The following is a 12021-nucleotide window of genomic DNA, read 5'->3' as shown; positions in this document are numbered from 1 at the left end:
CCGGGGGTGGGGGGGGGGGGGGCGCGCGGCGCGGGCAGGTACCGGGGGTGGGGGGGGGGGGGGCGGCGCGGGCAGGTACGGGGGGGGGGGGGGCGCGCGCGGGCAGGTACCGGGGGGGGGGGGGGGCGCGCGGCGCGGGCAGGTACCGGGGGGGGGGGGGGGGGCGCGCGCGGGCAGGTACCGGGGGGGCGCGCGCGGGCAGGGGGGACGGGGGGGGGGGGGGGGGCGCGCGCGGGCAGGTACGGGGGGGGGGGGCGCGGCGCGGGCAGGTACCGGGGGTGGGGGGGGGGGGCGCGCGGCGCGGGCAGGTACCGGGGGGGGGGGGGGGGGGGCGGCGCGGGCAGGTACGGGGGGGGGGGGGGCGCGCGCGGGCAGGTACCGGGGGGGGGGGGCGCGCGGCGCGGGCAGGTACCGGGGGGGGGGGGGGGAGGGCGCGCGCGGGCAGGTACCGGGGGGGGCCGCGCGCGGGCAGGTACGGGGGGGGGGGCGCGCGCGGGCAGGTACGGGGGGGGGGGGGGGGCGCGCGCAGGGCAGGTACGGGGGGGGGGGGGGGCGCGCGCGGGCAGGTACGGGGGGGGGGCGCGGCGCGCGCGGGCAGGTACGGGGGGGGGGGCGCGCGCGGGGCAGGTACCGGGGGGGGGGGGCGCGCGCGGGCAGGTACGGGGGGGGGGGGGCGCGCGGGCAGGTACCGGGGGGGGGGGGGGGGGGGCGCGCGCGGGCAGGTACCAGGGGGGGGGGGGCGCGCGCGGGCAGGTACCGGGGGGGGGGGGGCGCGGGCAGGTACCGGGGGGGGGGGGCCGCGCGCGGGGCAGGTACCGGGGGGGGGGGGGGAGGGGCGGCAGCGGCGGGCAGGTACCGGGGGCAGGCAGGTACGGGGGGGGGCAGTTACCATGGGGTGGGAGAGACCAGGACAGGGTCTGGGGGAATCGGGAATGGGGGCAGGTGTGGTAGGATTCACGGGGAGGGTGGAAGTGTTGGGGGTGGGTAGGGAGTGGGGAAGGGTTTTTGGGGGTATGTGGGATGGTTTTGGGGTGGGTAGTGGGGAAAGGTACGTGGCAGCAGTGCGGAAGGGTTCAGGAGGGAGGGGGGAAGGAGGGATTGGGGAAGGGTTTTGGGGCTGTGGGTAGGGATTGGGGTAGGGTTCGGGGGGGGCAGTGGGGAAGGGTTCGGGGGTCAGTGGGGAAGGGTTCGGGGGGGCAGTGGGTAGCGAGTGGGGTAGGGTTCGGGGGTCAGTGGGGAAGGGTTCGGGGGGGCGGTGGGGAAGGGTTCGGGGGGGCGGTGGGGAAGGGTTCGGGGGGGCGGTGGGTAGGGAGTGGGGTAGGGTTCGGGGGTCAGTGGGGAGGGTTCGGGTGTCAGTGGGGAAGGGTTCGGGGGGGGCGGTGGGGAAGGGTTCGGGTGTCAGTGGGGAAGGGTTCGGGGGGCAGTGGGTAGCAAGTGGGGTAGGGTTCGGGGGGACAGTGGGGAAGGGTTTGGGGGGGCAGTGGGTAGGGAGTGGGGTAGGGTTCGGGGGGCAGTGGGGAAGGGTTCGGGTGTCAGTGGGGAAGGGTTCGGGTGTCAGTGGGGAAGGGTTCGGGGGGGCAGTGGGTAGCAAGTGGGGTAGGGTTCGGGGGGGACAGTGGGGAAGGGTTTGGGGGGCAGTGGGTAGGGAGTGGGGTAGGGTTCGGGGGGCAGTGGGTAGGGAGTGGGGTAGGGTTCGGGGGGGCAGTGGGGAAGGGTTTGGGGGGTCAGTGGGTAGGGGAGTGGGGAAGGGGATTTGGGTTTAGGGGAGAGTTAGGGGTGAGTGGGTGGTTTAGGGGAGGGATGGGGATGGATGGATGGATGGATGCTGGGGAGGAAGAGAAAGGGAGAGTGATGGGAGTGAGGGAAGAGGGGCTGAGAGGAACAACAGAGGGTGAAGGGGAGACAGTGGAGAGGGAAGGGAATGTGCGAGAGTGGGGAAGAGGGAAGTGAGGAGAGACAGAGGGGAGTGGGAAGAGAGGGAGCACGCTGCAGGGGAATTAGGGAAAGAGGAGAAGGTGGGGAAGAGAGAGAGCACAGCTTGGAGATGAGGAGAGGAAGGAGACAGAAAGAAGTGAAGAATGGACTGGAGGGAGGGGTGAGAGAGGAAAGACACAGGAAGGAGGGGAGGAGCAAAGATTAAGTTGTGGGGAGAGAGAGAGAAAAGGAGACATGGAGGAGAGCAGGCAGAGGAGATGGTGAAGCGGAGATGAGGAGGAGAGAAGGAAGTTAAAGCTAAAAGGGAGGGAGAAACAGCTGGAGGGGAGGAGTCGGGGAGAGCAGGAGAATCAAAAGAGAGCGGTTGGGGGGAAGGCAGTGGAAGGAGAGAGGAACAAAGCATTGAAAATAGCAACAAGCTTTGTCCCTTCAGCCCATCAAGCCCTGCTCAACTGTTCATCACCGTGCTGTATCTCAATCCCATTTCCACTTGTCCTGGCAGGAAGAAAAGAGGAGATGGATGTTGTTTAAATGGAGAAAGACTGCAGAAAGCTACGGAACAGAGGGGTTTGGGGCTCCTCGTGCCTGAATCACAAGAACCAGCGTTCCGGTTCATTGGGAAGGAAAATGGAATGTTGGCCTTTATTTCAAAGGGAATGGGGTATAAAAGGAGAGGGGTTTTACTAAAACTGTACGATGCACTGGTCGACCACAGCTGGACTAATCTGTAGAGTTTTAGGGGCCCGTTTATCTGAGGAAAGATGTAGTGACATCGGAGGCAGCCCAGAGAGGCTTCACTCGGCTGTTCCCGGGTGCGGAGGCACTGTCTGACGGGGAGATGTGAGTAGGGTGGGATTGTATTTGTTGGAGTTGAGGAGATTGAGAGGTTTCCTTATTGGAGCAGACAAGATCCTTCGGAGATGTGGCAGGGCAGGTGCAGAAGAGTTTGCTTCTCCTTGCGGGAGAGTCTAGGACCAGAGGGTATCATCTCAGAAGAAAGGGTCACCCATTTAGGACAGAGATGAGAATTTCTTCTCCCCGAGCGGGTTGAGTTGGTGGGATTCTTTAGCACAGAGGGGGCTGGTGATGCTGGGGCATTCAGGATAGTCAAGGCTGAGAGTTTGAATCGGTGAGGGACGTGGTGGGAGATGGGGTTATAGATGATCAAATCAGCCACAATCTCATTGAATGGCAGAGCAGACTCAATAGGCCGAATGGCCTGCTCCTGCTCCCAGACCTTACGCTTTGAGACTTCACCTCCCGGTAAGGACCTTGCCTATTCAGCCTGTCCATGCCCCTCATGGTTTTATAAACCTCTATAAGGTCACCCCTCAGCCTCCGACACTCTGGGGAAAATAGCCCCAGCCTCTCCCTAGCTCAAACGCTCCGCCATCCTTATAAATCTTTTCTGAGCCCTTTCAAGTTTCACAACATGCTTCCTGTAGCAGGGAGACCGGGATTGAACACAGTATTCCAAAAGTGGCCCGAACCAACGTCCTGTACAGCTGCAACATGACCCCTCCCAGCTCCTATACTCAATGCACTGACCAATAAAGGCATCAGGAGGATTTGTCACATGGTGAGTGAATGGGTCAGAACGTGGCAGGTGGAATATAATGTGGAAAATTGTGAGCTGATCCGGTATTTCTATCAATGTACAAGGGTGTCCTTGTCGGTCAGTCACTGAAAGTTAACACCTAGGAGCATTTGAGAAGGCTAATGGAGTGTTCCTGTCTATAGTGAGAGCGTTTCAGTCCAGGACTAGTGAAGTTCATAGATCATAGAATCATGGAATACCCTGCAGTGTGGAAACAGGCCCTTCAGCCCAACCAGTCCACACCGAACCTCAGAGCATCCCACCCAGACCCATCCCCCTATAATCCCACCTAAATCTACACCTCCCTGAACACTACAGGCAATTTAGCACAGCCAACCCACCCAGCCTGCACATCTTTGGACTGTGGGAGAGAAAGCAGAGCAAACCCACGCAGACATGGGGAGAATGTTCAAACTCCACACAGTGACCCGAGGGTGGAATCGAACCCAGGCCCCTAGCACTGTGAGGCAGCAGTGCTAACCACTGAGCCACCCCTAAGTTCTTGCTTCAGCTGTACAGGAGTTTGGTTAGGCTGTTCCTGGAGTACTGGGTGCAGTTTCGGTCTCCTTATGGCTTGGAAAGATAGCCGTAGAGCGAGTGCAACGAGGATCTACCAGCTTTGTTCCCGGGAATGGTGGGACTGTCCTGTGGACAGAGGCTGGGCCCATGTTCCCCACAGCTTCAGTGAATGAGAGGTGGTCTCAGTGAAGCCTACAGATTACTGAAAGGGAGAGGCAGGGGAGGTATTTCCCTGGGTTGGGGATTGTAAAACCAGGGGGAGCAAGTTTCAGATTGAGTGTGGGGTGGGGCAGGGGTTGGTGTCAGCTCTGAGATTGCGAAGAATTTTGTTTTTCGTCGCAGGGTTGTGAGCTTTTGTTGTTCTCTACAGCAGTGGAGACTCAGATCTCGAGTGTGTTTAAGGCAGAGTTTGGTAGATTTCTGATTCTCAGTGGGGATGGAGTGGATAACTCTGACCTGCTCTTGTAGCCACTGCATTTATACGCTGAGCCCAGAGCCCATCACTTCACTGACGATCGGGAGGAGACTGATGGGCTGGGTTGGATTTGTCCTGCTTTTTATGTACAGGACATACCTGGGCACTATTCCACATTGCGGGGTAGATCCCAGTGTTGTAACTGTACTGGAGCAGCTTGGCTCGAGGAGCAGAGATAATGGGAACTGCAGATGCTGGAGAATCCAAGATAACAAAGTGTGAAGCTGGATGAACACAGCAGCCCAAGCAGCATCTCAGGAGCACAAAAGCAGACGTTTCAGGCCTAGACTAATCAGCTTTTGTGCTCCGAATATGCTGCTTGGCCTGTTGCGTTCATCCACCTTCACACGTTATCCTGGCGAGGGGAGCGGCAGGTTCTGGAGCACAAGCCTTCAGTACCATTGCCGGAATATTGTCAGGGCCCAGAGCCTCTGCAGTTTCCAGTGTCTCCAACTGTTGCTAGCCATCATGTGGAGTGAATGGAACTGGCTGAAGACTGGTAGCCGTGATGATGGGGACCAATGGAGGAGGCCGAGATGGATCATCCACTCGGCACTTCTGGCTGGAGATCGCTGCGAAAGCTTCAGCCTTATCTTTAGTGAGTGAAGAAGGATGGTGGGGAAAGAGAGGAGGAGAGAGGCAGAGGTACAGCAGTAATGAGGGAGCGTTTGAATTGTACAGGGTGGTGAAGACCACGCCTGGAGTTCTGGCTGTGGTTCGGGTTTAAGGAAGGCTATCATTCCACAAGCACCTCGAGGGGTAGAATGGCCGACTGCTGGCTCTCATTCTTCCCTGCTGTTCGCCCGCCTCCCTTCTCTCCCCCTCCCCCTCCCTCTCCCTCTCCCTTCTCTCTCCCGCTCCCCCTGCTCTTCTCCCCCCCGCTCTCTCCCCCTCCCCCTCCCAAAATTTCCTTCGCTGTCAACCCCGCCGGCCTCTCCCCGACCCAATACCCCCGACCCCATTCCACCCCTCTCCCCGACCCCATTCCACCCCTCTCCCCGACCCCATCCCGCCCCTCTCCCCGACCCCATTCCACCCCTCTCCCCGACCCCATCCCGCCCCTCTCCCCGACCCCATTCCCCACCCGTCCTCTCCCCGACCCCGTTCCCCCCCCGACCCCGTTCCCCCCCTCCCTTCTCCCCGACCCCGTTCCCCCCTCCTCTCCCCAACCCCCGTTCCCCCCCTCCTCCCCCAACCCCGTTACTCCCTCCCTTCTCCCTGACCCCGTTCCCCCCTCCTCTCCCCAACCCCCGTTCCCCCCCTCCTCCCCGACCCCCGTTACCCCCTCCCCTCTCCCCGACCCCGTTACTCCCTCCCCTCTCCCCGACCCCGTTCCCCCCTCCTCCCCCAACCCCGTTACTCCCTCCCTTCTCCCTGACCCCGTTCCCCCCTCCTCTCCCCAACCCCCGTTCCCCCCCTCCTCCCCCGACCCCCGTTACTCCCTCCCCTCTCCCCGACCCCGTTACTCCCTCCCCTCTCCCCGACCCCGTTCCCCCCTCCCCCCTCCCCGACCCCGTTCCCCCTCCCCGACCCCGTTCCCCCCTCCCCGACCCCATCCCTCTCCTCTCCCCGACCCCGTTACCCCCTCCCCGACCCCGTTCCCCCCTCCCCGACCCCATCCCTCCCCTCTCCCCGACCCCGTTCCCCCCTCCCCGACCCCGTTCCCCCCTCCCCTCTCCCCGACCCCGTTCCCCCCTCCCCTCTCCCCGACCCCGTTCCCCCCTCCCCGACCCCGTTCCCCCCTCCCCGACCCCGTTCCCCCCTCCCCGACCCCGTTCCCCCCTCCCCGACCCCATCCCTCTCCTCTCCCCGACCCCGTTACCCCCTCCCCGACCCCGTTCCCCCCTCCCCGACCCCATCCCTCCCCTCTCCCCGACCCCGTTCCCCCCTCCCCGACCCCGTTCCCCCCTCCCCGACCCCGTTCCCCCCTCCCCTCTCCCCGACCCCGTTCCCCCCTCCCCTCTTCCCGACCCCGTTCCCCCCTCCCCGACCCCGTTCCCCCCTCCCCGACCCCGTTCCCCCCTCCCTGACCCCATCCCTCTCCTCTCCCCGACCCCGTTACCCCCTCCCCGACCCCGATCCCCCCTCCCCGACCCCATCCCTCCCCTCTCCCCGACCCCGTTACCCCCTCCCCTCTCCCCGACCCCGTTACCCCCCTTCCTCTCCCGACCTCGTTCCTCCCCTCCTTTCCTCGACCCCTCCCTGTTTCTCTGCACTCCGCCCCTCCCCCCGACCTTTCCGCTGTGAAGGTGCGAGCTCGAAGTAACAGCCGTTCCCGGAGCCTGAGAGTTGATCCCCCTCATTAGATTTCCCTGTCACTGGATCCTGCAGTGTGGATCCCTCATTAGCATTTAAAAGCGGTCTCGCATGTACCTGCAATCTGAGACCCAAGGGCAGGTCCGGCATCTCCAATTCCTCCCGTTGGGGGCGGCGGGCACAGGAGGATTCACAGATACCCCTCCCCCTGCTGGGACCGCTGAACAGTGGCGAGTTGAAGTGAGAATGGAGGACTTGCATTTGTGTAGCGCCGTAACCCTACTCCAATGGGACGAGGAATGCGTAGACAGCAGCGAACGGCTTTTGAAGTCCCGGTGTTGCTGTCGCTGATGTGGGAAATGCAGCAGCCAAGAAGCGCAAGATCCCAGGAGCAGTGACATGATGGTGTGCAGTATGTGGTGGTGGAGGGCTGGGGGCTGGAAACAGGTGCAGCCCCCTCCCGAAGTTGAGAGCATGGTGAACCCTCAACGGCGCAGCCCCTCCCACGGTACCCATCTCCACAACCCCCCCTCTGCCATACTGCCCGTCCCCGGGGGTGGGGAAGAGGGTGGATATCGTGGTGACACGGTGTAGAGCTGGATGAACACAGCAGGCTAAGCAGCATCAGAGGAGCAGGAAAGCTGATGTTTCGGAAAATGAAGAAGGGTCTAGACCCGAAACACCAGCTTTCCTGCTCCTCTGATGCTGCTTGTCCTGCTGTGATCATCCAGCTCTACACCTTGTTATCTCAGATTCTCCAGCATCGGCAGTTCCTACTATCTCAGGATATTGTGGTGTTGTGATGTGTAAGCCACAGATTCTCCGGTTGCATCAGTGTCCGGCTGACAGGGAGCTATCCAACATGGCAGGTAGAGCACCATGCTGCAAGTGGCCTGATTTAGGATAGTGACTGAGACCTCTCCCCTCCTCCTGGCAATGAGCGTGCCTCTTTCAACCTATACCTACTAGGCCATGACTCCCCTCCGCGCCATTCCTCCGGCAGTGCCAGATACCCTCTGCCCTGCCCCGAGCTCCTAGGCCTGGATTTACAAAGGACGCGGGCACCTGTTAAGAGGGCAATAGAGCCCACAATATTGATATGCCCTATCCAGATGTGGGGCAGGGGGTCGTCAGGAAGGGGAGGGCTGCTGGAGACATTGGGGCAATTTATACCCCAACCCAGGGCAGTCTGGCTGACAGCCTTCAGAGTTCAGCAGCGATGCCTCTGCCCCTCCTGGTCGATAGGCCCGAGGAAAGCAGTCAATGGATGAGCGCATCCAAGCCGACATTAAGCTTTGAGCCACAGCCCATAATAATTAGAACAGGAAGTAAGAGAGTATTTTGGAGGACAAATAAATGCAGACGTCTTTCAGGGAGATGATGGAGGGAGATGTGTGTTCTCTGGAGTGCCGTTTCAAGGTGGGCAAGATCTGGAATTATCCTCCTGTGTAGCACTATCGAGGGGCTGAAGGGCATCCCATTCCGATATTGTTGTAATGTAGGGTATGAGCAAGGGTGATGGGCTGAATGGACAGTGGCCTATGGGACAGCTCTTACTGACTGCAGGTCCGTCTGGCAGAGAGTTGGGATTTGGCAGGGAAGTCGGGGATCCAGGGAGACTCTTTCTGACCTCTCTCCGTCTCCCACCCTCCCTCACCCCAACCACCCCCCCAGGACTGGGTGTTCCTGACAAGATTCTGTTTCCTGTCTGACTATGGGAGGCTACAATTCTACTTCAAATACCCAGAGGTGAGTGAGAGAAAGCCTGTTTGGGGGCGGGGGGTGGTGGGGGTGGCGGCAATGTCCGTTCATTGGGGTGAAGGGATGTTCTGAGGGATTGGTGGTTGCAGCATGAAGTGGGGAACAGGAATGTTCAGATTATCCTGTCCTGAGGGTCACATGCACGCATCAATGGACGCTCACGTGGCCTCAATCCTGAGCTGGGAGTTCCCGTGGGAATGAGGCCTGGTGTTTGCCGTGGGGGACCGGGCCCTGGTCACTGTGGGAACAAGGCCTGGTGTTTGCCGTGGGGGACCGTGCCCTGGTCACTGTGGGAACAAGGCCTGGTGTTTGCCGTGGGGGCCCGTGCCCTGGTCACTGTGGGAACAAGGCCTGGTGTTTGCCGTGGGGGACCGTGCCCTGGTCACTGTGGGAACGAGGCCTGGTGTTTGCCGTGGGGGACCGGGCCCCAGGTCGCTATGGGAACGAGGCCTGGTGTTTGCCGTGGGGGACCGGGTCCCGGTCACTGTGGGAACGAGGCCTGGCGTTTGCCGTGGGGGACCGGGCCCCAGGTCGCTATGGGAACGAGGCCTGGTGTTTTCTGTGGGGCACCGGGCCCCGGGTTTGGTGAGGGTACACGGTGTTCTGCTCTCCGATTGCCCACTGACAGTGACCGGGAGGACAGTGCTGGGTGTGAACCCCAGCCCTATCTTGGCTGCACCCATCAGCGCACTGAGGGAACGTGGGGGAGCTGGGCCCGGAAACCCCTTCCTCAGGAGCTCTATGTTTTCCTCTAAACCTTTAACCGTTCGACTTGCGATGGGTGAAAATAAAACCGGGGCAGGGGAAATGGGCCTGTTGCAGGTGGCCAGGGGCCCCCGTCTCACACCCAGACCCCCCACCACTCTGGCCCGGTCTGCCGTTAACTCCATCATTCCTGTGTCTTTGCAGGCGAAATGCTGCCAGAACATACTGCTTTACTTCGATGAGGTGACACAGTGGCCTGCTGTCTACCAGAAAGATACCTGGTCAGTGTGCTGAAATATTTTCATTGACCTAGCCGCCACAACTGTCTGGGTTAGAGAACTCGCAGCATTCCCTGGGAAAAGAGATCCCTTCGCCTCTTGCTTTTAAATGAGTCTCACCTTTATCCTGTTAACTCTCTTACCCCAGTTCGAGAAAATCCACAAGTGGGTTGTATCATCTCAGGATCTTCCTCACCCTTTCTGTTCAGAATCCACTAATTTTCAATAAGATCTCCCTAGAATTCTTCTGAAATCCAAAACTCTCGTCAGTGAAGACAGACGGATAAGCCAACCTCCTCGTCCCAGATGTACACATCTCTTTTGTACTTGCCACTCCTTCCTTTCATGAATACAGGGACCAAAACCATATTCAGTCCCTCAGATAACACAGTGTGGAGCTGGATGAACACGGCAGGCCAAGCAGCATCTCAGGAGCACAGGAGGCTAAATACAGAACGTTTATCTTCACTCCCTCAGATGTGGCCTCACCAACACCACGGACAGTTGTAGCACAACTTGCCCATTTTAAAACTCCAACCCCTTGGCAATAAAGGCCAAAATATTACTTGCCTTCTTGATCCCTCGTTGTAACCATGTGCTAACTTTGTGTTTCATGCACAAGGACACCCAGATTCCTCTGCGCTATCCTTTTCCTGTGGAGTCTCTCCATTAAAGTAATAATCTGCCTTTTGATTCTGGCACTTTTTTATCTGCTTCTTTACCCATTCCCTCACCTGATCTATATTCTCTTGTAGATTCCTTATGTCCTCAACACCATGTGCCCTTCCCAGCTATTTTTGTGCCATCAGCAAGTTTAGGAACATTACGCTGTGGCCCCCAAATCATGAACACAGAGAGAAAATAATTGAGGTGCTCGGACTAATCCTCAGGGCACTACGCCAGCTAGATCTTTCCAAATGCACGACATCTACTAGTTCCCCGTTATTAACTCCGCTTGTTATCTCCTCAAAAGAATTCGAGCCCATTGCAAAGGGTGAATGTTTTCTCTCTGCCTCTCACTCTCCCTTCACCTGCCTCTCTCAACCTCTGAGTCTGTCTTTGTCAGGGTCTGTGCCAATCTCTGCATTGCTCCCCTCCCTCCCTCTGCCCTTTATCCGCAAAAATCTCACCGTTCTCCATCTCCTGCTTCTTGCTTCTCTCTCTCCCCCCACCTCTCTCTCTCCCCCCCACCTCTCTCTCTCCCCCCCACCTCTCTCTCTCTCTCTCCCCCACCTCTCTCTCTCCCCCCACCTCTCTCTCTCTGTCCCCCACCTCTCTCTCTCTCTCTCCCCCCCACCTCTCTCTCTCTCTCTCCCCCCCACCTCTCTCTCTCTGTCCCCCACCTCTCTCTCTCTCCCCCCACCTCTCTCTCTCTCTCTCCCCCACCTCTCTCTCTCTCTCTCTCTCCCCCACCTCCCTCTCTCTCTCTCCCCCCACCTCTCTCTCTCCCCCCCCACCTCTCTCTCTCTGTCCCCCACCTCTCTCTCTCTCTCTCTCCCCCCCACCTCTCTCTCTCTCTCTGTCCCCCACCTCTCTCTCTCCCCCACCTCTCTCTCTCTCCCCCCCACCCCATAGCCTCGAGTCACCTTACACCCTCTCCCAGCTCTTTCTCCACCTTCTTACTCCCTCTCCAACAATGCCCCTGCTCCGCCTTTCACCTTACCCCATGATCCTGGCCACCCCACCCCATTCTTACCCCTTGCCCCGGCCTCTCTTCGCCCGCAGTGTGTGATTTAAACTCTCTCTGTTTTTTCCTGTCCCTGGTACAGGATTGTTATGAGAAGGAATCTGTGCTGCGAGCAGATAATAATCAGGTTATCAACCTCACGACACTCTACACCTGGTCTGGCTGTGAGGTAAGAGGTTTTACTGGCAGAGGGAGCTTTACGCTGTATCTAACCCCATGCTGTCCCTGTCCCTGGGAGTGTTTGATGGGGGGGGGGACAGTGTAGAGGGAGCTTTACTCTGTATCTAACCCCGTGCTGTCCCTGTCCTGGGAGTGTTTGATGGGGGGGGACAGTGTAGAGGGAGCTTTACTCTGTATCTAACCCCGTGCTGTCCCTGTCCTGGGAGTGTTTGATGGGGGCCAGTGTAGGGGGATCTTTTCTCTGTATCTAACCCCGTGCTGTCCCTGTCCTGTTGGTGTTTGAAGACCCTGCTATAATCGCAGTTGATTTGCTAGTGAACGAGTTAGTTCCCAGAATGAAATCTGACTTGATAGATCATGTTGTGACGTCCTTTATTTCTGACCCCATTGAACAGAACCTGGGAGTCTTTGAATTATAATTTTAAAAAACTTTATCGTCCTGAGCACTGCTCAATCCGATGGCTTCACAGTTTCTTAAACCATCACAATATAAACAAACTTGCACTGGCACTCCAGGGGTCCTACAGTCCTCTGCTGTCTCTGGAAAGGCTAACCATGTTAGTTTTGAGCCTCTTCGTAGAAATAAACTAATATCTCTGTGCCCTGAGTTCAAAATCCAAACTCTTCT

General features: G+C 59.2%; 1 protein-coding gene across 1 annotated transcript in view; it reads left to right on the top strand.

Annotated features, from left to right (window-relative positions):
* tmem145 (transmembrane protein 145) overlaps nucleotides 1–12021 on the top strand; it is a gene marked incomplete at its 5' end in the record, with an annotated part of 33579 nt that overhangs the window by 281 nt on the left and 21277 nt on the right. The window contains 3 exons of the mRNA XM_059641415.1: nucleotides 8457–8531; nucleotides 9453–9533; nucleotides 11296–11382. Of these exons, the coding sequence (XP_059497398.1) occupies nucleotides 8457–8531; nucleotides 9453–9533; nucleotides 11296–11382 (243 nt within the window). The remainder of the gene's footprint in view (nucleotides 1–8456; nucleotides 8532–9452; nucleotides 9534–11295; nucleotides 11383–12021) is intronic.

This window comes from Stegostoma tigrinum, chromosome 41, assembly GCF_030684315.1.
Source record: "Stegostoma tigrinum isolate sSteTig4 chromosome 41, sSteTig4.hap1, whole genome shotgun sequence".
Taxonomy (NCBI): Eukaryota; Metazoa; Chordata; class Chondrichthyes; order Orectolobiformes; family Stegostomatidae; genus Stegostoma; species Stegostoma tigrinum.
Note: the sequence above shows the minus strand (reverse complement) of the source record. Positions and strands in the feature narration are given on the sequence as shown.